Below are 25,460 nucleotides of genomic sequence, written 5' to 3' on the forward strand. Positions count from 1 at the left end.
CAATGAGGTATGCTTGTGATATATAGCATTTTTTGGAGGATGGGAGAGCTGGCTTTTTGTGCTTTTTTATTTTAATTTACAAAAAAATGTAATTTTATGATATAAAAAGTTGGGTATGCAACGAGTTACAGTATGCTTTCCAAATTACTTATTAAAATTAGAGATACCTGCAAGTTTAAGGTACCTATGCATTTCTGTGTTTTACACTTTCATAGAATCACAGAATTAGAGAATAGGTAAGGTTGGAAGGGACGTCTGGAGATCATCTAGTCCAACCTCCTTGCTCAAGCAGGGTCACGTAGAGCATATTAGACAGGGTTGCAGCAACAAGCACCCACCTTGTTGAGGCCCGGGCTTGAACCGGGGACCTTTAGATCTTTAGTCTAACGCTCTTCTGACTGAGCTGTTTCAGCCCCCAGTAACTTTCCCTGCTGACATGATAAAATGGCTAAATGCCAGAACATATTAAATTATTAGTGAGGTTCTGAGAATAATGATGGAAAGATAGTATGAATGAAATCAGAATCATTCAACATTTGGTTATCTCATGCTGAATAGGGTCGTGGCTGATTTCTTCTCTCAGCTGAAGTTGATACAATAGATGATCCAAAGACCCAGCAGTCTGGCACTGAGTTTATAGGCACTTACATGCTTAAGTGTATATGCTAATCTAGTCTCAAAATTAGTCATTTCAAGAGTTGAAAACTATGAACATATCCTTATATGAACTAAGCATATCATGGTAATCTAAACTCCAAATTTTGGTGCTTTTATTGATTTTAAGGTGGGAATTAACACTGTAATTTATGCTATTTTTAGCAGTTGCTGGTTATTGTAAGTAGCAATAGTGTATGCTCTAGGACATATGCATCTACAATTTTAGTATGGAATACACAGGAAGATAGAAATTAAGTAGCAAATGACCCATTCTGCTGTGAAATTACTGAGAATCCCTTGCTTTTAAATAAAAGGCAGGAAACAAGGGCACATGAGATACGTGTTACTAAAAATTGCTTGCGAGAATTGTTCAATATATCATCTTGAGACAATTAGAAAATGTGATTTCTGGTCCACAGAATTTGAATGAACAATATGAATGAACAACAAGTATGAATCTTTTTCTCCTTTATCTAACCTGATATAGTGTATTGTGTGCGCAAGAAACAAAAGAAAGAATATCCATGTACTTTACATGGCAGTAATTCATGCTGAGAGGGTATGAGCAGTCATTCAGAGAACAATTGATTTTACAGTATCCTTCGCTGGCTAGCTCACTGGAAACTTGTGCATTCATTGCACTATATGCGGTTAAAATTAAAGTACACATTAAAGAGGCTGTTTTAGTAGGAAAATATTTTAAAGTTGAAACCTGACCCTTTTAACTGAAGAAAAGGATTCTCTATCTGGAACTACCTTTGTCTGGAATATCTGGAAATGAATTGAAGTATGAAAGCTCTGTAAAGGTGAAGTAAATAGCATGAACTATTAGAAATTATGAAATATTTTACCCTATTATGGGAAGAGTTTAGCCATTCTTTTTCATAGATAATATTTTGGAGACAATATTGATGTCTAAAACTTTCACAAAATTTAAAAAAAAATAACATGTGGTTTGCAGTTGAGGTGAAAGTGAAATGTAAAAAGCATCAAGGTAATGATGCAATTAAATGCATAATTGGTATGAATTTGCAGTTGAAGCTGCAGAGAGATTGTAGATTTCCCTGTCACTTATGTATCTGATGCTCTAGTATGAAATTACAAAGTAGATTATAGAGAGGAGATTACAGAAGTAGAAAATATTGAACAAATATGAGTTTAAGTATTACAAGTTCTTCCACACTTGGCAACCTGATAAAGGAAGGAAGTTATTGCTGCTCTAGCAAGATTGACGTGTTGATTTGAGGAACAAGAATTAATGGAGACCTAGATGACTCAAGATCAGAGAAAGGAATAAAGGTAGAATTTAGACTGTCTGAATCTGAGTTAAACTTTGACAAATGGTTAAAAGACAACGGCAAGATCACAGGCACCAGTAGTAACACAGGGCTAAGAAATACTCATCCAGCAATCTACTAAATCAGCTTTTGTGTGTGGAGAGGATAGCAAACTCAAATTAATGTAACAGGCTATTGTCTGAAATGAAAGAGCACAATAATATCAAAAGATAAAATGGACAGCAATTGCTTTTTGTTGAATCTCCTTTTACAAAAGGTAGCATGATTGGAAAACTAATTGAGTTGTTGCTCTGTTAAATACTGTTCATCAGGTCACAACAAGAGTTTGACCCTGGCTGGTGCTTTCAGTGTGAATGGTTACACGTAAGATCTCGGAGACAGAAGCAGAGGTTGTCCTCCTCAGCTTTTGTCAGTGGACAAAAAGCAAATGACTTCAACTGTGTGGGGGGTTTGAAGCTCGGTAGGAAACTGGGCAAAGAGGCTTGAGAGCGTTCATCAGAGCCAATAATCCTACCAGTGGTCAATTCTGATTGCCTGCGGTGGTGATGTTGCTGTGAGAGCTTGCTTTATGTTGTAAAGGGGGAAAAAATGTGAAAATAGCTTGAAAAAAATTGTGTAATAAAATATTTCTAAACAAGGAACTATTTTAAAGCTAGAAACACTTTTTTTTTTCTTTTGCTTTGCAAACACACAACACATCATGGTTTCCTGCGTCGCTGGCTTTAGTGTCTCCGGTAGCTGTCCCTCAGCTGCCAGGGCCCTGGGCCCTGCGTCCCTCTCCAGTGAGTGGCAGCCAAGCTGCTCATCCCGGAGAGGCTTCTGCATCAGCCTGATGTTCGCTATCAGGTCCTGTGCATACACACACCAACTGGAAAGCATATTTACCCTGAAAATAGTTGGGAATAGAGTTTAACAGGAGAGGTCAGCTGCACAGCTCGGGCAGAAAAGCATACTGAGCAGCCACGTGCTTACATGTGGCCGGCCCCTTTTATCCTCTTTTCCCTATGTTTCCCTTTAGTTATTTCTCCCCAGTCCACCCTAGTTATTCCCTCCTGCCTTTGCTCCCTCTGCTTAAAACATCCCACAGTAAGTATTACACAGTCCCCAGATTCTCTTTCCTCTGTGTCCCAGAATAAGTCTTATACCCCTGAAGGCACTAACCCCCTTTATTTTGCAAGGCGTTTGCAGAGCTATTTTCTTTGCTTGTGTCACCTTGGTGGGCTTCACACCAGGGACAACGGTCTGATCCTTCTGTGAGGGCCTGAGGAGTGCTGCTTTAGCACGCTCTGTTTTCACAGATTAGTTTCCTAGGGTTCCTCCACCTATCAGTGTTCCTCTGATCTGCAGCAGCTCTTTGGGCTTTGTTTGCTTAGTCTTTAGTCAGATAACCTAACATTATGTAGCACCCTTTTTTAGAATGTTGGCTACATTAGAAAACTAATATAAATTTTACCAGATATTTGAGAATATTGAGCCGTTATCTATAAGGAAAAATGTTTAAGATCCTTCTGTATTTGCTAAGAAATGTAAGCTCCTATAATTGCACATGCCTGTGAAAACTCCACAGATCTCCTTGTTAAGTCATAGCACCCATTGCCACATTAGGAAGATGACATGAATTCAGAAAGTGCTTGGATGAATTCATGAAGGAACAGTCATTGAAAGGCTGTTAAACACAAAGATACTTGGAAATTTCCCTTGCTGAGGAAGTCCCTGAGGCCTGGGAATGCTAGGAGATGGGAGGTGTCTTGAGCAGAGTATCATGGAAATCTTCTTTTTGTGCTCCTCACTGAGCATCTGTTGTTGAACATGGTCAGAAACCTTGGTGCTACAAAGCTAGACACCAAGCTTGTGTCTGAATATATCATTGTATTCCTATATATACTTGATTGTTAACTGATCAAGCACTTAGTAATCGTAACTTATCATTTCTTTGACTTACCTCAACTGAAAATTATTTTCTAAAGAGCGCCTTTTTCCTACCAGCCTACCTTAATGCATTTATAGTTGTATCTCTTGCCCTGCTTATTATCAGTTTTATCCTTTGTGACTGATTGTCTTGATTTCTGCTCCATTTTCCATGTGTATTTCCTAAAGTTTTCCTAGAGAGAGAGAGGGATTCTGTCTCTTTTTTTTCTTTTTTTTTTCTCTTTTTTCACTACCTTTTTCGACTTGCCCCTTTTATTAATTGCACCATTTCCAGTGTACTATCTAAAGCTCAGAGCAAGACATTGTTTTGGCTGAATATTTCCTATTTCCTCTGCACCACATTGAAAACATTTTTTGTATTTTAAAGTAGTCTGTGTTTTTTTCAAGCTCTTAAATCTTTTGGCTCTTCAGTGTAGTGGTGAAGCTGTATGTTTAGACATACAGTTCAGGTGATTACCTTACTTATAGGAGAATTATCCTTGATCAGCCTGAAACTTCAGGCTTGAAAAGAGTGAAATGTTAAGTTGGAAAGATAGAAGGTAGAAAAGAAAACTATGCCTCCAAAGAAATAAAATTTTAAAATGATTAATAGTGCAAGAGGAAAGATTTTCTGGATTATCAAAGTTTCATACTTTCTTTGGAAAGAGGAAGGTATTTGAATCTTTTTTTCATGTAGATGGACTTACTCTAAATGTTTTATATACTAGAAAAATGAATGTTAGCTACAGTTAGTTACTAATGCCAGAGCGGGGGAAAGAGCAGAAAGCATTCTTACATGCAGTTTCATAGGCTGCTGCTTTACATTTCTGTGAAACCATGTTATTTAGATACTTAGGCAGAGCATCATAATGAAAATGGTAGGACATGAGGAATGACATGTAAGAATTTCTTCCAAAAAAAGTAGACTAAATATCTTTAAAATAAACCATCATCACATGTAGAAAGGATATCAAAATACCTTTCTGCAATATGAATACCATTTTAAAATTTAGGAACTCTAAAGGCCTAAAGACCTGCCCAAACTGAAGGTCCTCTGCAATTCTGCAACTATATTGGAGAACCATTTGAATCATTTAAAAAGGAATAACAGGATGCTCCTGATCTAAATCTTGGAGTCATCTGAGCAAAAATACTTCTGCTTCTTTGAGCAAGTTCCAAAACATGAATTATCTTTAGGGATATAATTCCTCTGCAAAATTATCAAAAGTTCTGTGCAGAATTTAGCACCTTTGTCCCTACAATCTAGTTTTATGAATGTGAGGTCCTTTCAAGCTAATCAGGCCTGATGGGAGTAATATAAAGCTAATGTGCCTTTCGGTCAGACTAATATTGTTCAAATGCACTTGGACGCAAGCTAATAAAAGCCTTGCAGTGCTGCAGTGCACTTTATAGACTTGCTAATTTAGTTCTGAAACTGCACCTGTGATGCGTCTTTAAGTGTAGATACATCCTTAGACACTCAACAGGTCAGCTCTCCTTTTACATACAGATTCCTCGTTAACTTATTCTAATATCCCTTATTTTCAAGTTTTTGTTGATTGGTTTACTCCAGAACTTCCCTGCTTAAAAAGGATTGAAATCATTTCTTTAAATATTTCTGTTGCTATACTCTATCTGAAACTTTTGCTGTAGTATTTTCATATACAACTTAAAAAGATTAATGTAATTTTTATAACTTTGTATATTAGCTTGTATAGCATCTTTGTGCTTTCATCTTCTCCCTTGTTATATTTTTGGGTTTTTTTCTTTTGTCTCCTCTCCACTCCTGCTCTTTCTATTTTTCTCTCTTTAGGCTTTTTGTCTGTGTGATAATGATTCACTCCTTTTTAAGTAGAATGTATTTGATTTGGATACAACTTAAAACAAACTTGAATACATTCCAGAGTGGTTTTGTTGTTGCCTTTAAATGGATTTTTTTTTGAGTTAATCCTTTTGAATTAATTATTTTCAAAGAACTTTGAGGCTTCTAAAAATCAACAATAAAAATGACTGTAGCTCTGGTAATGTTTAGAAAAATCGCAAGCCTTAATTGGTTATTAGTGGTGTTATAATTGGTATTGTTAAGCAGCTCCTGGACCTTGAGCACTGTCCTTAATTAGAGGCAGTAGTGTCTCCTTTCCCCTGAGATTTCTTTATGAAAGTATTTTTCCTAATAACACAGGGTTATCGGCTTTCGGCTGGCTTCTGGATAGAAGCTCCCAAATGACACTACCTCTTTTAGCTGCCTTTTTCATTTTAGCCAGATTTTCCAGACATGCTGTGCTTGATTACCTAAGCATTTACTTCTTTTGGCCTTCTAATAAATATTTTTGTGCTGCTTGTTTTACAGATAGTACTCTGACTTTTTCCTTGCCACTTGGTGAAAATATGACTCTTAAATTCCAAAAATATTTATTTTGTAAACATGATTGCTATCTCATTGAGTCCAGATTACCTATAAGGTATAAGCTTCATACAGCTGCTGATATGCATTAGTCCTTGATAAGTATTTTGGCCAAAATCCAAGCACACACTCCTTCTGGCTTGTTTTTCTCCCCATCATTGTTAATTCTTTCTTACTTCATTCCAAACTTCTTGATTTGCGTATTTCATATCTTCAAATCCACGTGTTTCTTTTATCATGCTACTTTTTCTCTTTATTAATCTTTCTCTCTTTTTAATAATACTGTTACTTCCTCTTATCCAAAATCTGCTTCTAGCTACAGACCTATCTCTTGTTAACTTTTTATTCCTGTGTTACCAGAATGGGCTGTCAGGCGCCTGTGTCTTAACTCCTTCCTCTTCAGCAGTTTTTCCTATACCTTTCCTCTACCGTACTTTTCTCCTTCAACTTCAGCAAAACTAGTTATAGGAGTGACTCTGTTCATTTAGTTGATCTTTCCTCATATTTATTGCTTTGATGCTGGTACCAATTCCATTTTCTAGCAATTTTGTCCTCTTTGGCCACATTTTTCCAGGTTTGCTCTCTTTTGTTCTGATTTCCTCTTAAATATTTCTGTCATCTGTTATTACAATTTATTTTTTTTTTTTTTTTTACCATGGACTTAATCTTACTGATTGTCTACTGCTTCTGATTTTTTTCTCAGCTTTATTTGTAATTCTCATATGGTTTGCAGTTGGATTTGCTAGCAGCAAATGATGAAGGTTGTAATCTACCTTCTTTTTAAATATTATTTTTTCCTTCCTTAAACTGTCTTTCTTTTTCTGAATATGTATGAGAATTTCTACACTCTTGATTAAAGTAAACACCTACTCATTATACATACAATTTTGGCATATTTTAATGTATGGGTTTTATTAAGAAGAGTTTAGATTATTTTATACATACCCAGTGCAGTGCAATGTTAATTTGGGGAAGGGCAAAATAGAGTTTAGGGCCTGAATACTAAGCAAAATAGGAGATGTTAACAGCGGGAGGGTGATATTGCATGACATATGAAGATGAGGAACTTTCATGTGTAAGATAATTGAAGGCAAAAAGAAATTTTCAGGTGAGGGAGGCAGAAGGAGGAGGAAGATGAGCTGAATTCTAAGAAGTCCATTAGGAAGATAATTGATAGCGATGAATAGCACAAGCAGAGTCTTCGTAGGTCACAAGGAGAAGGAGGAAGAATCTGGTGGAAACCTAAATTCTTGGTGGTGTTTTAAGATATAGTCATGAGATTATCATATAAAATGTATTGTATGGCACATAGCTTTTGTTGGTAATTCTGTAATACCTGAACAGGCAGAACATTCCTGTGTCAGCATTTAAAATTCTAACCATTGAATATTTCTTTGATGTTGTCTATGGATATTTAATTATTTAATCCTGAAGCAGATGCTCTCCACAAAGTATTCTATTTTAAGTATTTTAAATAAGTAATATTGCTCTTTTTCTATTTTGTCTTAATGAAAAATATATGTTATGTTTTCAATTAAATAAATGATGTACATTGCTTTCACAGCCTCTTCAGTAAAGCTATGCATATGAAAAGTTTTGAGGTCTAAGGGTCAGCTAGGTCCATGTGGCCAGCTCCTGATAGTTCAGAGACATGTTTAGTAGTTTTGTCCAAAACACCTAAATGGGTTAGAGTCTCATATCTGTTCAATTCAGTGGAGGTTTTGCACCTAATTTCTTTTGCTGTAATGACAAAAGACCAGTGGGCACTTATGTATCACTGATGTGAACAGAAACCATTGAAATCTGTTTTTTTTTCTTTCTTTTTTTTTCTTTTTTTCCCCCCAAAACTATTTATTTAACTAATGTTCAGGGCAGCAGACATCTTTTCCCTTTAATATATATACTTTGGCAAAATGTGTTCATTTGCGTATGCATGCTTATAACTTATAATATGCTTTTGAAAAGCTGGATGGATAATAAGATTTTCTTTCCATTTGCTCTTTCTAAAAATCGAGATCTTATACAGGCTAGAAATAATTTAAAATTGCTGTGGTAAGAGTGGACATCCTCCATTTCAACCAGCTTTTCAAAGACTAAGGGAAAAAAAGTAAGTATTAGTTTATGGAAATATTGTTTAAGAGTAAACTGCTTAAGCAGGCAGGAGTTACAGAAGTGTAGAGTTTTCAGTATTGCCTGAGCTATCTTAAAAGCTGGCTAAAATCCCCCATTCTCTGGGAGGCTCTGAATTCTACTAGTGATATAGATGTAAAGATTTTGGAATGTATTTCTTATTAAATAAAAGAGTTAATTTTCCTCTGGCTATACTTGAAATCTGCATTTAAATCCACAGTACAATTCAGCTCTTTTGTGTATTCTTTTTTTTCATGTAATTGTGCAGAAATACTAATAGATAGCATAGGGAAAAATATGCCAGAAATACATGTCATAGGAGATTGGGAACTAGATGAAGTGTTAATGAAGTAGAAAGTAGCTTAAAAGGTGGTCTGCATGCCACACTTGTGTGATTTTATATAAGAGCAAACAGAAGATTAATACTAAATGAATGGAAGAAATGTGAAGGCTGAGAGAGACTGAAGTTCCTAGAAGGACTGAAAAGAAAATAATTTAGAATTGGATCTCTCACAGCTTGCAAGCCGAAAGGGTGATTTGGGCAAGGTAAAGTGAATATGCATTTATAAATGTTGTGAGGGTGGACAGAACTATTTTAGAGTGTTCATACGAAGGGTCTGAGAATCGTGGAGATGCATTTCATCCTACCATGAATACTGAAACTCTCTTATATGGCTTTAGAAGAGAGAGAATTGAGGGAATTATGTGCATGTGTTATGTTATCTAGGTAAATGTAGGTAAACCAGTGCAAACAGATAATTTTGGAGAATAAAGCATCGTTTTATACTTTGGAATACCTTGTGTGGCATATGAATATTCAATATAGCTCTTATTTTCCTAAAAATGAGCATATACTTGTTGCAAATACCTGTAGAGCATTTATGGAACAAAATTGTGTAAAACTTAAATAAAAAAGATGGATAAGCAGTTTAATTGTTGTAAAGCACAAAAATGACAGTGAATTGATAAAATGCATATGACTTTCAGTGTTATGCAACAATATCAAATGGATTTATATAGCTTTATTTTTCTTAGATGATATCACAGTATTGCTGTTTACACAATAGTCTAGCTACACAAAAATGCATTTTTTGAATAACTATCTAAATAATATGTACTTACCTGTCAAATTTTGTAGTAAATGTTATGGTAGGATTAAATTAACCTGAAAAAGTCTAATTCAAAGTAAAGAGTCTGGTTTCACTTAATTCTTTTATTACGTAATATGTAAAAAAAAGTCATGATGTCTGACTATCAGTAGTTTAACCATGGTAGTTGCTTTATTTTAATGACATTAACATTAAATGGTTATTTTTATTTTGCATAATTAGTGGATACTTAATTTAAAAAAGATAATTCTAACTCTACTTGTAGCCCTTTTCCACATAGATGCTAGAATAAGATAGGCCTTGATGATTTTTATCACATAAAGTCATTCCACTGCTACCGTAACTTTATCAAAGTGTTATCTGTTAGATGTCTTTGGTGGCCTACAGAAAGTGACCCAGTTTCTTTTGGTGCTCAAAAGTAATAAGCTGTATGTTTTAAAGTTTACCTGAAACTCATGCTAGAGACAGAAATAGAAATGCATGGTAAATATTAAGAGCACGGAGAACAATTTCATCCCCCCAAAAAAAATTTCTGGTAAGATTCTGTCTAGAAATATTATACCCAACAGTTGTATCAAGTAATCTGATTTGTGTTTACATGGCTAAAAGACAAACCCAGGCCTCTAACCTGTAAAGTGTAGTATATGAGTCAGTAATGCTTACCTTAAAGAAGCTAGAGTTGGACTTGAAGAAATGACTATAGATAAAGACTGTCTTAACTGCTATTTCAAAATTAGTATTAAATATTTCCCACTGAGGTCTTTTCCCAGTGCTAGCCCCGTATTTAGTGCCCCTTTAGAAGCAGCGTGTTCTCTCTTCTCTGATGAGGTTCTGAGTCCCAGCTAATTAACTGTCATTAAAGCTTTCGAGATTTTTTTTCCCAGCTATTAGGTTAGTTTGAAAAGCAGCATTCATTTTCTACTCTCATTTTTGCATTGTCCATGCTGCTGCACACCTCAATTTTGGGATTCCTCTCTCGCACTCTCTCTTTTTTCTTTTCTTTTCTTTTCTTTTTTTTTTTAATTAGAGGTGATTTCCATTTATTTATACTTCAAGGAACACTCATCTGGATGGTGTAATTGCTAGGCTTAACAGAAAAGATGAACGAGGTAATTCTTGTACTGTAGTGATGTCACTGGAAACCGTATTTAGTGCCTCTAGTACTTAGAAGAAGAACATCCGTAGGGTAATTTTTGTGTCTTGCTTTGTTCCTTGTCTTTTGTCTCCTATTGACAGAGGAGACTCTTACTGCCCTATTGGCAGTAAGACTTGTTCTGGCACCTAGCTCTTGCATCTCTTGAAGTGCTGGAGGGTGAAATAAGTACATGCTTCTCCAGGAGCTCAATTCTTGTTTGCTTTCTCATCTGCAACAGTAGCTGGGACTGAAGGGATCAACTGTGAAAACATTGTTACCAACCTAGGACCCTGCAGGTTTGTTTTCTTATCTTTGTAAACTCATTTAGCTGACTAGCAACAATTTTGTCTGATCAAGTAAAATCCAGACCGTTCAAGTACAGACAGTCAATCTCAAGGTGATATATTACCCCAAATGTCATGGAGGATCCTATCTTTGCATTGGTACTGGGAAACACAGTAAATCTTCGTGGCATATGGAGATTAAGAATAAAGTTAGCTTGGACTGTCAAAAAAAAAAAAAAATCACGCTGCGTATTTCATTGTGATGACTAGAAGGTAGTTTTGTGTGATGTGTGGAAGCACGTTTTGAAGCAGGAGGCTGTCTCTGGGGCAGGAGGTGTAGCCTCTGCATTCAGCACCGTGTGTACAGTTGTCCTCAGCATTTCTCTTTCTCCTTGACCTCTAGCCTGGACACACAATTATAGAGAAGCATCCTACATTCAAAGTAGTACTTAGAAGTAAACACTCTGCAGATCTTGGGAATCTTTTTAATGGGGAATTTCTGGAAGGAAAAAGATGATTATTTACAATGGTAGCTGCAATCTTTTAAGGAGATTTCAGTATGGAATATATTTTTCCTTATACTTTCCTAACTTCCTTCTTCCCTTTGCATGTGTTTGTGAAGCATTCCTGCTTACAAGAAATATTAGTCTGTGGCTCAGTGTTGCCTGATTTTATATTTTGGGTGGGAGAAAATCAGTGAATTCAACTTCTAAAGTTCCATATTAGGGGGTATATTTTGTGGCAGTATGAATGTAAATGGTCTTAGATCAAGAAACTCTAAATATTACGGTAAATAATATCTTGTTCTTTTGGCCATTTACTCTGAATTTCCCTTCACACCTGAATACATACAGCATGTAGCTTTACGATTCCCCAAAGCATTAAGCCTATTTGGAGCACAGCATGAAATTGTCACCAACACGAATAAGGAACAACAGCTACGTAATGGTAAGGCAGACGGACCTGTTTTCCACTCTTCTAAACTGTAGTGTTAAAAAGAACATCAGCTATTTCAGGATCAGGAATAGGCCATCTACCCAAATTGCCTGCCCTCTCAGCTTTTCCTTACTCCCACATTACTGTTATTGTTTTCAGTGAATGTCATTATATTCTTAAACTTTGTTTCCTTGCGGGAAACTTCGTGTCATTAACTGATTTGTTTTACGCTACGGTTCTCTTTAAGATTTCCAGGTCTTTCTTTAATATTTGTATTTTGCTATTCAAATATTTTGCTTTGAAATATGATGTTTGCTTGATAATTTTGTTAATAATTCAGACAACATCTGTCTTTACTGGCAGTGTTGGAAATGATGTGACAAGTCTGGCATCAATAGTGGTGGGAAATATAAGCAAAGGACTAAGAGGGATTATGGAAGGGAGAAGAGCTGAGCGTTTGTATCAAGGCAAATAAAAGGACTGGAGCAAAAAAGGCAAAGAAAAAGGTCCAGAAATAATTGAAGCCAAGGGAAGAAAATCTTCAACAAGTGAGAGAAGGGTTTGTAAAAAATATTTTTAAGCAAGCAGAAGAATTTCATTTGAAGGAGCTTTCATCTCCAAAAGGATGAATGATTAAACAAGAGATGCAGTGTCTTTGAAGAGTATTGATTTTTAGAATTTGAATGTCTCCTTGGGATGAACATGAGAAATAATTAAACATTTTACAAAGGAACTTGTAAAATCTGAAAATATTAGGTTCAATGAATATTAAATGTTCTACAAGAATGTCAACATTTCATGTCAGGATTTCATTTCAAGTATTTCTATTAATTCATTTTATGTAAATACTTGTATTTCTTCTGTTACAGTAATCTAGTAAATGAAAACTGAAAGTTTTCTTCCTTAATATGTAAAGAAATCCTATTAATCCATTTTAATATTCCAAAACCACTGGAATTTTTTAATTTTTTAGTTTTTTTTTGTCCACTAACAAGATTCATATATATTTAGATGAAAAAAAAGATTCAAAAGCATTACCAACTGATTTGAGAACAAATATTTAAATAATTCTTGGAACTATATTTTCATCCCAGTTGTGTGCTGGCAGTAAAGACACCGTGCACCATGTATTTATGGATAAGTCAAATGAACTAATGAAATAACATTTTAGATGAAAGACAGTTCCCATCAAATAGTTCATTTTCTTTGGAATATAAAAAATTTCTTTCTGTGCATGATTATTCTTTCATTGTTATGTCCCTAAACATAGCCAGCCATTTTTTGATGCTCTAGGGGGATGAACATGTAGGGCTGACAAGACCTACAAGAGATAGGTGTCCCTTGGTGCAGCAGCTGAAAGTCAGGAGGGTGGCACTGGCACCTAAAGGCTTTCAAAACTACACTAGACATTTATACCTTGTTATACATTTGGTTATGTCATTAGACATCACAGGTATGACAAACCAGTACAAGAGTTTGGAAGTTATTTATATGGTTGCAACCAAATCATAAATACTGTTTATGTCTGTAAGGCTTGTAGACTCTTCATAGGTGGACATATTTTGCCTTTTTTTTCCTGAAAGGTGATATTGGTTATATATACATTTTTTTTCCTGCATTTAGTTAAATGTATGAACTAATTTGTATTCAATGTTTGTGGCTGTAACTCCCAGAAAAAGATATTTGACACTCATAGTTTTCCTTTTATTTGTGTTTGGTAGTTCTGACAATTGGTCGTAATTTTGTAAGCAGCCAAGGACAAAAGTGATTTGTCCATTATTTCAACAAAACATTCAAGATTTATGATCACGTGTAGCTTTCTTTTACAGTTGCCTTCTTTGAAGATCAATCTACTTCAATTTTTAAATTGAAATTGGGAAAACACTTCAATATAATTGCAGCTTTGTATCTCTGAGAATATTTCCGTCAACCAGGTGGATGTGCATTGCTTCTACTTACAATTTTTCTTGACTGTTCAAAATAGCATGTCTTTTAAACAAATTATCCTGATTGGCTTAACCTTTTATCTCTTGTTCAAAATATTTTGGTTATAGAAATGAATTATTACTTAATGTAAACAGAACAACAACATAAAAGGATTCAATGTTTGTATATCACAGTCAGTCACTTATCATGGGGGCAGTTTTCATTAATCATTAGGAGTTCTGTGGTGTGCTGGTGCCATTACAAACAATGCCTGTACCTTTTGTTTCACAATATTGAAGTACTTTTAATCATCAGTAGAATTCAGTCTGATATGTTATATTCTTTTCACATTATTCTATACAAGCATTCAAGAGGATTCAACTCCTTCAGAATTTTTATTGAACTTGAAATGAATAGCTCAGTTCTCAATTGTATGGCACAGTTTTGGCTGGAATTGTATGCTCATCTATTTTAAAATTCCAATCATGCTGATCTCGCCAGGTTTCAGTAATAACTCAAGTTCAGTTTATCCATATAAATGAGTAATTGCATTTCTCTTATTTAATATCTAGTTTCTAGAGTTGTTACATGGGTCATTTACGATTTTTTTTAATCTTCGTAGTCTTTGGCATCTTGGTTAATTTAGTTCTCAATCTCGTGATTTTGTGTTGAATGAATGCTCAGATAATCCTTCTTTTCTGTTGTTGTAGCTTAACATATTCCTGAATATCTAACTAGATCTTTTCCTAGAAGATTGGTTCTGCTTGGTTCCAGTAGTATTAAAATGGAAGCTGTACAAGTTGCACAAACCTGTCTCCCAGGAGAAGGTGAACCAGTATTCCAGAAAGGTGCAATTTTTTTTCTTACCTCACAGTTTATTCCAGCATCATCTTCCTCCTGTCAGTTGTGGAATAAAAATGTACTCTAAGGAGATAATTTGTTTAATTTTATCTATTTCTCTCATTTCAATCTTATTCCAAGATACCCATCTGTAAGCTGCATTGTGATAAAGTATCATGACCTTTGGTAGGCATCACCAGTAATTTTTTAGACAAAATGTTTCTGATCATCTTGTTTTTTTTTTTTACCTTTGCAAAAACAGCATGCTGCTGTTAATCTATTTTGAGGTAGAATTTCTCATCTTTACCGTGAGGTAAATTGTCTTAGGTTTGTCCCTAGTGGTTTGTGCTCACTGTCTATTCTCTCTCATCCATTTAATTGGCTATATCTTTTAGAATTGCCTTGTGCAGTTTTCATACTGAAGTTTTCCTATGGATTGTATATCTTCTGCTATTAAAGAATCCCTTGTCCCATCAGAGGCATACCTCCACTCCAGTCTGACTGTTTCAAGTCATTAATAAGAATTCTTTTCTTCTGACAAGAATGATTCTCTTCTTTTTGTCTTCTTCAGTCTTCTTTTTGTCTGACAGAAAGTCTCTAAAAGTTCCTCAGTTCTGCTGCTGCTGTCTATCTGAAATCATTTTCTAGACTATACAGGTACTTCTTGAAATGTCTCTTCTGGCTTCACAGAACAGAGAATATTTGATAAGATTACTGTTGATCATTGCACCTCTTTCATTATTTGCCAGCACAAGATTGAGGACAGAATCTCTGTTTATTCTTGAAGTTATGTTGATATCAGTGCTTCAGGTTACACAAACAAGATGAATTATATCAGTGAATTTTGAGGAAAGGAAATTTTTATTTTATTTTAGGATGGAACATTTGTTCTATGAAGGTTCATCACTGAGTCTTTTTTTTTTTTTTTAACCTAAGATTTTTACCTACTATTTGTAATTACAATTTCCTATCACTGTGTCTGAAACAGAAGCTGAAAGGTACATGTGTGGGTGAGCATCTTGGTCATGTTAGTTGATGTGCATATCAGAATGGTATTTCTAATGGTTTTACCAAGAAGTAAATACTTCATCTTTCAGTTGTTAGAACACTCTGCCTTTCAGGCACTGACAGAAGTAAGATAACAGAGTTGAAATTTTTCAAAAAGAATTGAAAAATTAAGTTAAAAAGTCCTTTAAGTCTATGTTTTGGGTACTGCCTAGCCAGACTTTTCAAAAGTCTGATGCTGCCTTCTCTCTTTTGTTAATAAAATGTTTCAGAGTAAGGATTACTGTCAAATGCCAAGATAAAATTAATCCATTTATGACTTGCTATTTTCTGCTGTGAAAAATCAGTAAACAGTGTTTCTAATGTATTGGCTTCCTGAGAGGAAATTATTAAATAAGAAGGAAGCACAGGTGTGTAACAATACTTTTATCTGTTTCTGAGGAAATTAAATGTAGCCGGTTGTCAGTGTGTGTGCTTCAATTAAAGAGAGTAAACATTCCAGTTAATTAAGGAGAAAATAAGATTAGCCTGGAGCTTTGAAACAATACAAAATTAAAATACAGATAATTATTCTGAATGTTCTTCAAAAATCGTGATAAATTTGTGCTATAAGTTTTGGAGTTGTTGGTCACACAAAAATATTACCTGAAGGACAGATAATTAAAAAAAGAAAAATGTGTTCAGGCATTGGTTTCTGTGTCATTCCTGCTGTCAGTTTGTAAATATGGATGTTTTGAAAGCCATGCGTTCCTACATACCAACTTTGGTTATTCACTGTGCGCTTAAAAAGTCAGCAATGTAACCTTGAAAACTCACAGAAGTCTGAAGCAGTAAGTGTATTATCAGTATATATGAAAATATGAAGTAAACTTTTCATTACAGGAACATATAAACGTGCACAAAAAGATTGCAAATTTGTATTCTAAGTTTGATTTCTACTTCCTTCTTATGATTTAAAAACAAAAGAGATTCAGCGTGAAGTTGTTAAGCTAATCTGAACATGATTTTCCTGAAATAACTCTCCCCCCCCCTGCTTCCCTCATCACAATTAGAGATATTTCTCAGAATTTAAAGGCTCTCATGCTTGCCAACTACCTCCTTACCTCAGAAGAGTATAGAAAACAGAAGTATATGGAAAGAATAAGTTTGAAATGTCGAGGTCAACAAGCAGAGTGCTTTGCTCTTGATTTACTAGATTTACTTTATCATACTATTTTGTATAACACCAAAACTAGACTTTAGGATAAACTAGTGTAAAACATTTTATTCCTTTTTCAATGAGTGTGAGTTTGGTGATTTACACAAAATGAAGATTTTGCTCGATGTTAGTAAGATATTGATTGGTAGCATCAGAATAAAATAACATTTCTGTTTAGTTTAAACTGGAATATGAATATGGGTATTGAAGAGCTAACTTGAAGTTAATAAAAAAGAGAAAGTTTAGGCCTTTACCTTGAGGGAGGAAAAAAAACCTCTCTGTAGATGAAGAAATTATTAAAAAAGAATATTACAGCACTATTAGGGAGTTCTTCCAATACTTTTTTCCGGGTGCTGCTTTGCTAGGGAAAAGTGTGTTTAGAGGTGGTTTTTTTTTCTTTTCTTTTCTCTCTCTCTCTCTCTCTCTCTCTCTGTCTCTGTCTCTCCCCCCCCCCCCCAGAAGTCTACAATGTAATGTGTGTTAAATATACTCTAAGATATTCAGGCTAAAAGGGGGACTTACTGCTTCCAAAGGCTCTTTCAGGTTTGTGGAGTCGTACATCTAGGGAAGGCTGAGCTATCCATTCCTACATCCACAAGAATCCCACTGCTCACCCCCAACTTCTGTGGGAATTTTAACGTGAAGGACATCTTGGTGGTAGCATCTTTTCAGAGATTTGTTAGGCTGTATCATGGATTTCTCTTTCTGTGTAGATGCCAAAGCTGATATATCTATGTGGATGGTAGGTGATTCACAGTAATGCCATTCTGAACATTACTGTGTATTCTACAAGATGCTACTCCTGCTTAGCAGATAATATAATACAAGTATAATAAAATAAAAGATTGCAGCCTGGCTAACTTAATACTAACAGAACATAAGTACTTCACATGCAAAAAAAAGTGCATATAATAAAAGGATAAAACAACCATTCATTGGTCAATACACATATTGAAATCTGATTTAAATGAGCTTTAATGGTTGCACCTCCAACATGCTTTTTTTCTTTCACATATTTTTATGGTAAATAGAATTTGATTGAAAAAAAATGTCACTAACTTTCCTGCTAGATACATGTAAAATTTCAATTTAAAGGTATTTAAAACCTCAGTAAAATATTGAAGAATTATAATGCTGTTGACATATACTTGCATGAATAAATGGCTGCTAAGATTATCTAAAATGTGTTAGTAAGAATATCTTTCAAAAGTTTAAATTTAAATCTCTCTTTATTCCTATTGTATTCCTCCTCTGTACCCCTTACATAGGCATCCCTACTAGATTCTTAAGTGTTTTATTTTACAGGCCACCAAAAATTCTGTAATCTCATAATCTATTGCAGTGATGCTATTAACACTGTACTTATGGACAGTCTCCTACCATTTCTTAAAGTAGCACTTTTAATTTATAGCAATGAAGGCATCCTTTCATAAATAAAGAATATTACTCAATAAATGGAGAATATTAATAAATGATAAAGAGTATTACTCAAAATGCTTAATTGCAGAAGGTGCATCTGTTTGGTAGGTTGATTACCAAAGTTTTTTTCCCACGAAAAACAAAAGCTCAGCACACTTTCAGAGATGAAAGGAAGGCAGGAAGTTATCAAATGACTTCCTGAAGGCCATGTGAAAAGAGAATTGCAAAGCTGCTTTAACATAAGGCAGTTATATTTTTCTTTTCAAGAGATGCAGGATATCATTCATGTCTGAGCAATTAGTAATAGAATAATAGATTTCTTAAAACTTAAGGTATATTTTCATTTCATACAAGTAAAAAGTATAGAATGTTTCATATACTTGTGAGATGTACTTAGTTATATTTCCGTTACCTTTCTTTAGAATGAAAACTCTTCCTTATAAAAAAGGCAATGTATTTTATCTGTTAAAAAAACCTTTTAGTGAAATATTTAAATAAAGCAAATAGCATGCTTATTTTTCATGAACTTCTGTATTTATTCTACAGGGCAGCAGGGGGAATCTTCAAGTCAGTGCTCCCCATTTGGCTTGTATTCTTGTGCTGTTTTATACCATTGTGAGGAGATATTTTTGCCTGAGATTCTCATTTCACAGCTGTCACAATTGTTGGTGCTAAGTGCAGCTAGAAAAGGGTATATTGGCAAGTTCTTGCTGACATACATGATATCTGATTTGTAATAGGTCATATTTCAGTTATTTTTTTTGATAGATAGCTCTTCTCATGGTGCTGAAATCTTTTACAACATTTGAGTATGTCTAACTAGTAAGTTTTAATGTGCTTGTATGTTTAATAGTGATTCATCAGGTTTGTAAATTTTTTCTTCAGTGAAACTCATTGAATCTATGAATTCCTAATTTTTTGTAACATAAAATTAGCATTGAATCTGTCTTTCTGCTTTAACAACTTTGAACCTTTATATAACCTTTATATAAAATAAAAATCTAGGATTTAATTAGAAAAAGGATGTCTTTAACATTAGAGTGACATATTCATTAGTAATAGCTAAAAATAAATGATCTGTCTGTATTAGAAATGTTTACAGACCAATGATATTTTGAAAGTATGCAGCAAACTATGAGTAAGTGTAAAAGTTAATGTCTAGATACAATAAGTAGCATTTCTGCTTCTACCTACAAAAATTTTGTCAGTGATTCGACAGAAATGTTTGTTTCAGGCATATTTAGAAAAGATAAACTCTATTGTAGAGTTTTAAAAATGTTAAAGTTTATTAAAAGCTTACAATAACTTTTTCTTATTCCTATTTTTCACTTTGTTATATAAGATACCTATATGTTTTGTTCCCCTGCATGTTTTATTGCCTAAGTACAATATGCAGTGATAACTATTTCTTCTTCATCCTTTTTATTTGTTTTCATAGCTATCGACTGACATAAAAATTTTGGTATTGATTTCCCTATCAGGAGGTACCACTTCTTTTCATTAAGTATCTTAATGGTCAGATATCCTCTCTGTACTGGACTTCTAAGTAGTCACTTAATCGTAACGGAGTTGGATTTTAGCTTGCAGTCAACATGCTGATAGCAGTTTCAGGTGCACGTTTGCTGCTTGTGGTCCCAGCCCTACTCCCACGAGAACTTTAATGTCCCTATGAGCAGAGTCAGGTATTCACGGCTCTCTTTTTGTTTTGTTTCACTTCATTTCTACTAATCACATTTCTGTCATTTATTTGCTTGTTACATCTGGAAAGCTGAGGAGTTTTATAGACTCTGTTTTTGTTGCTGTACAGAAGAAACCCTTAATACCAGCAAAATTATTTAAACTGACTGAGCACAGCACTGCATGACCAACTTAAAATTTAGGCAATGCTGATAACTGAGTTATCCTTTTGACTGAAGACTAAATACTGAGTTACATTATCTGAGTTTTAAGGATTACATTTAGTTTTCAGGCTTCTGGAAAAACACCAAACCAGCCCCAAACTTACTGATACTACTAGTATCTAATAGTCTATCTCCCTATCAGTCTGATGTCTCATTCCCACCCTTCTCTTCTCTTTCTTCTCCCACAACAAGCAACATATAAAGTACAGTTATTTCTTAAATATATGGGGAAGTACTTTATAAAAGTATTTATTGTGTGGTTTATCACAGATATACAGGCTAAAAAAGAGCAAAAATAATCCTGTGCACTCAGATTGGCATTTCAACAGGAGAACATGTAAGGAGATGATTAATCAGACATTAAAATGAGTTTGTTTATTGTCAGACCAGAATATTTTTTTTAGAAACAAACAAGCCAAAAACTATTTTGATTTTAATCAAAAATGTATTTTCCTCATAAAAAAATTCCACATACTCACTGTCTACTCTACAGAATTTGTCCATTTCATTACACCATGTGTCAATTCTAATTTATCTGTTCACTGCAAAAACTCGTGGCTAGTGTGTGTAATACAGCACAGGAGGAGGTATTGCTCAGTTCCACTACTGTTATATAATAAAAAAAAGAAAAATACAGAAAATGTTCTTGGCTATTTGCACTGTATTCCAGACTTAAAAGTCTCATGAAGGTTCTAGGAAGTGGAGTTAATTGTATTTGGTTGGTAGAATACCCTTAGAAACCAGTTAGTTTAAATTCTTCTCTTTCGCTGATTCCGATTTCTCAGCAGCAGCAAAGTCCAGGTATCTAATTTCTAAAAGAAATACATTTTCTTGTGGCCTTTTTGTTCAGCACAAATGCAGTCATGTGCTTTTTATTTCAGCAACTAAGTTATATACTGATATATTTATGACATATTGGTTGGTACTCCTATTACAGTTGCCTTTACTTCCATAGCTCTGCTTTTTTCTTTGCCCATGTCCCAGAGACTGATTAGAGGAGGATAAAGCTCATTGAGTGAAAAGGATTGTTTCTTCAGGTAATTCTTTAAATAGCTATGTCCTATGTCGTAGTTCATCTCTTGTGAGATGCAGCTGTAGAGATATACCACAGAGGTGATTCCCAGGAGAGCACCAAGGCAGGCAAGGAATCCTATTACGTTGCTCTTTTCATAGTCTTTCACTGCAACGTCCAGTCCTTTTGTGGTTACATTAACACACTGCTTCTTATTCTGTGGATAGATAGTGGGAATATCTATACAAATTTTGTATTCAGTTGATGGATTTAGATGTGTAAGATTATATACCTTTATATCGGATGGAATTCGAGCACTCTGTGCAGCCTGAGAGTTTTCTGCTTTCAGAAAGGCTGTCCATCTAACACTGGACTTCAGAATTTTAGAACTTGCTTTCCATGAAACTAAAACAGAATTAGACTTTATATCCTTTATTTTAATGTTCAAAGATCCATTGTTGTCCTGAGGGAAAGAGCCATCCACTTTAATCATGATTGACTTTAAGTCTGCCCCTACTAAATTTGTTGCTATACAAGTATACAAGCCGCTTTCTTTTTGTGTTATGTCACTTATGTCTAATGTCCCTTCAGAATGAATGTAGTATTTATTAGAAATAGTATTAGGCAAAAGTTTGTGTCCCAACGGTGTTACCCAGTAGATTTCAGGTTCTGGTTCTGCTGTTGCTCTGCAGTGCAAGGAAACATGACTGCCAGATTTTATATCAAGAGTAGATGGAAAACTTTCAGGAGCTATCAGAGGGAGACAGATTTCCATCATTTCCCTGAAATGTATCTGCCTCACATTCTGGCCATGGAATTCCGGAGGGTCTACGCAAAACAGTGACTCTGGTTCCATGAAGCGAATATTTGTTTTATTCATGTTAATCCAACGAATGACGCAATCGCATCTAATGGGATTGCTGTGTATACTGATTTCTTTGAGATTAGGTAAGGACTCAATTGTACTACGGTACAGGGCACTAAGTGCATTGCTGTTGAGCATGAGAGATTCCAGCTTGGGAAGTTTGCAGAATGCATTTGGATGAATGTATGATAATCGGGGGTTATTGGTAGCTTCTATTTTTCTTAAATCTGGCAAATTATCAACAGCAAGACTATCTATAGAAATCAGTTCAGGCATATTATTAATTCCTAACTCTTTTAGGTGCAACATATTACTAAAATCTCCTCTTCGTATTCTGTAAATGGGATTTTTATTTAGATCCAGAAATTTAAGATTTGCAACCTTCTGAAGAGCAATATGGGGCACTCTAACAAATCTGTTGTCATAAAATGATATACTTTCTAAATTGTCAAGGCCAACCAAAGCATTATCAGGTATTTCAGTAAGATTTATGCCTGCTAAAACTAGGCTGCGCAGATTGATAAGAGGCTTAAAGTTCATATCTTCGATTCTGATTATTGGATTTTCTCCAATCATGAGAATCTCAAGATTAGGAATAGCTTCAAACCACTTACTGTTGATCATTTGCAGACTATTTGAATTGAGATGAAGCCTCAGAAGATTATTGAGGCCTCTGAAAGCTCCTGGTGCAATCACAGAAAGCAGGTTATGATTAATGTAGAGCTCTTGCAAATTGTGGAGTCCGGAGAGACATTCTTCAGGGAGTTCAGTAAGTTTGTTTTCCTCAAGGTACACTGAAAGCAGCTGTGGTATCTTTCTAAGTTTTATACTGGTCACTGAAGATAAATTGTTTTGAGATAAATCTAGACCAGTTAAATTCACTGGGAAGTCTACTGACGGTTCAATTTTGGCAATATTATTAGTCTGTAGAAGTAGAACCTGTGTATCGGCAGGCAATCTGGCTGGAAAATTAGAAAGACCTAAATCATTACAGTCCACTGTTGGTGCCTCCATATACACAGACCTGGGGGTGAACCAAGGTCTGATTTCACATGTACATGACTCTGGGCAGTCTGCTTTTTTTCCTACGGCTTGTACTAGTGCAGTGATAACTAGGCCAAGAAGAAAATTAATTTTCAGTTGCATGTCCTTCATCTTAGCTCAAATGTTCAGAAAAGTAACAGGCTCCTTACTAGTCCACAATTATTGTTCTGGAATTCAGTATGACCTGGTCAGTTGATAAAAAAACACACTTGTATTGGCAAATGATGAACGCCAAAGACTTTCCTCTTGAGGATAAGTGATAACTTTGCAACCAACTTGTCCAGTAGTAAGAGGCATTTTGTGGAAATGAAGGTCAGTCTGTCCTTGGTGACATAAAATTGATAAGCTTTGTGAAGATGAAGCATGTATAGATGGTCATAGGAGATTAAGCAATTCATTTATTTAGTAGTATCATCTTCAAATCCCATGATTGATTAGTGTTTGCAGGAGTGACAGGATGACCTAAAATGTAAGAAGAGGAAATAATTAGTATAAGAAACTATAAAGTTATAAATTAATTTAGCTATCTCTTGCTGTCTAATATTAATTATTGCAAGTAAAAAAAGAAAATGACTGTGGTGCCTAGAGTATTGTAGTGGTATCCAGACAGCATAAATGAAGTTAATATAGTAATATATCTTTAGACTTGTAGCTTGTCACAAATCCAGTTGAGCATTGCTCTGCAGAACGATGAAGATCCACAAACTATAAAGCAGAATATATCAGTGAGATTTCTCTACGTGTTTTATACTTCTTTAGAATATTTTCTTTTTTCGTCTTTAACTAGAAGCAGACTCAGTTATATTGGCTTTGAAAATGTAAACATTGAGCAAAATCCTGCGGAGCATGAATATTTAATTTTTGAACATGAGGTTTATAAATATAAAGAACATAATTAATGTGTAATAAAAGGTAAATGGAATGGATGGTGTAATACACATTTCTAATAATGATTTTCTAACTCAAAGCACTAAGATATTTATACAAAAATATACAAAATTGATAACTGACAGGTTTTATCTTTTTCTAATTCTTTTTGTGGCTGCTGTTTAGGAAGAAAACTCGCTTTTTATTGAAGAGATAATTAGCAAGAAATGTGTGCTTCATAATAAATAACTTGTCATCTTGGCAAATTCTGTATAATTACTGGCTTACTTATTTTGGCTTAGGAGGAAAAAAGAATGTCGATGGCAAGAAATAACAGATAAGTGTTTTGGAGTGATTAGTAAGAAAAAAAAAATAATATAGCGCCATTCTAGCAATTTCTGCTTTGGTCCATGGCTCTACGAGACTAAAGTCTGAGATGAAGTTACTGGTTGTCTTCATGTCTGAAGTGATTAAATAAAGGCCGAAGGCTGAGCATCTTGAAGGACACCCAGCCACATATCCTCTCTTCAGATTTTTGCTATCTGCTCACCTTCTGAGGAAAAAATCTCCAAGCGACATAAGTAAAAAGCTTCTAAGTCTTCATACATGAAGTTGCATGTGTTCATTGCCGCATTTACTTCCAAATACAGCCTGTACATTGACTCTAACCAGACTTTGTCTCAGAAGTCTGCCATATGATACGCACGAGCCATTTCCCCCTTTGCCTTTTGTATTAAAATTCACAATGACATTGTTTACAAACTGCAGGATCAATACTTCATTGACATTCACAAATAACTTTTAAGGTGTTGCTGATATAGATAGATGGAATTACTGAATACCTTAAAAGAGTCAAATGGCAATGACAACAAGGATTTGGATTTTAGATTTCTTTTCCTGACCGAGGAGGAAATGGGCATATTGCCCAAATAGGCTCTCCTTATCAGCTCTAAAGAAATGTGTTGGACCAGGTTGAGTGGCTTATGGTTTGGGCCAACCTGAATTACTTTTGGCAAGTCTTTGAAGTTGTATTATGTACATTTAAGGACACTTAATATTTTACCTTAACATATGAATGTATTAATAAAATGAACAGAAAATGTGTGAGGTAAACACATACAGAAAACATTCTGCTATTTTGAAGAATAATAATATGTTTTTATGGCAGTGGCCCAGTTTGCACTGAAATGCAAAGGAGTGCTGATAGAAAATAATGCCAGTGTAATCTGTTTGTTTTGGGAAAAGAGATGAACCTGAGGCTTGCAGAAAAATAAAGGTTTGCACGGACAGCCAGTGCTTATAACTTGCTCTTAATTCAGCCACCAGAAGGCAAATTGATATGCTAATATGTAATATTATCTCTTTTATTAGGAGCTCTCTGTGGAAATCATTCTATGCCTAATGCACAGATATAATTTAGTATTTGGTAGTAAAGGTTTCGTGGGGGGCATTTTTTGAGTCCTGTTCTTGATGTACTTACTTTCTACAATCTCGTTGACTTCTGTCATTTTATTTAGATCAT

At 34.8% G+C, this 25,460-nt stretch overlaps 2 protein-coding genes across 2 annotated transcripts in view; one reads left to right on the plus strand and one right to left on the minus strand.

Moving 5' to 3' along the window:
* The window catches only part of IMMP2L (inner mitochondrial membrane peptidase subunit 2), a 475,219-nt gene that overhangs the window by 186,623 nt on the left and 263,136 nt on the right, over positions 1 to 25,460 (plus strand). The gene's annotated exons all lie outside the window — the stretch shown is intronic.
* LRRN3 (leucine rich repeat neuronal 3) lies at positions 20,610 to 23,282 on the minus strand. Its single transcript, XM_062567038.1, has one exon. It carries the CDS (start codon positions 23,180 to 23,182, stop codon positions 21,056 to 21,058), a length of 2,127 nt encoding a protein of 708 aa, XP_062423022.1. The 5' UTR covers positions 23,183 to 23,282; the 3' UTR covers positions 20,610 to 21,055.

Source organism: Rhea pennata, chromosome 1, assembly GCF_028389875.1.
Source record: "Rhea pennata isolate bPtePen1 chromosome 1, bPtePen1.pri, whole genome shotgun sequence".
NCBI lineage: Eukaryota > Metazoa > Chordata > Aves > Rheiformes > Rheidae > Rhea > Rhea pennata.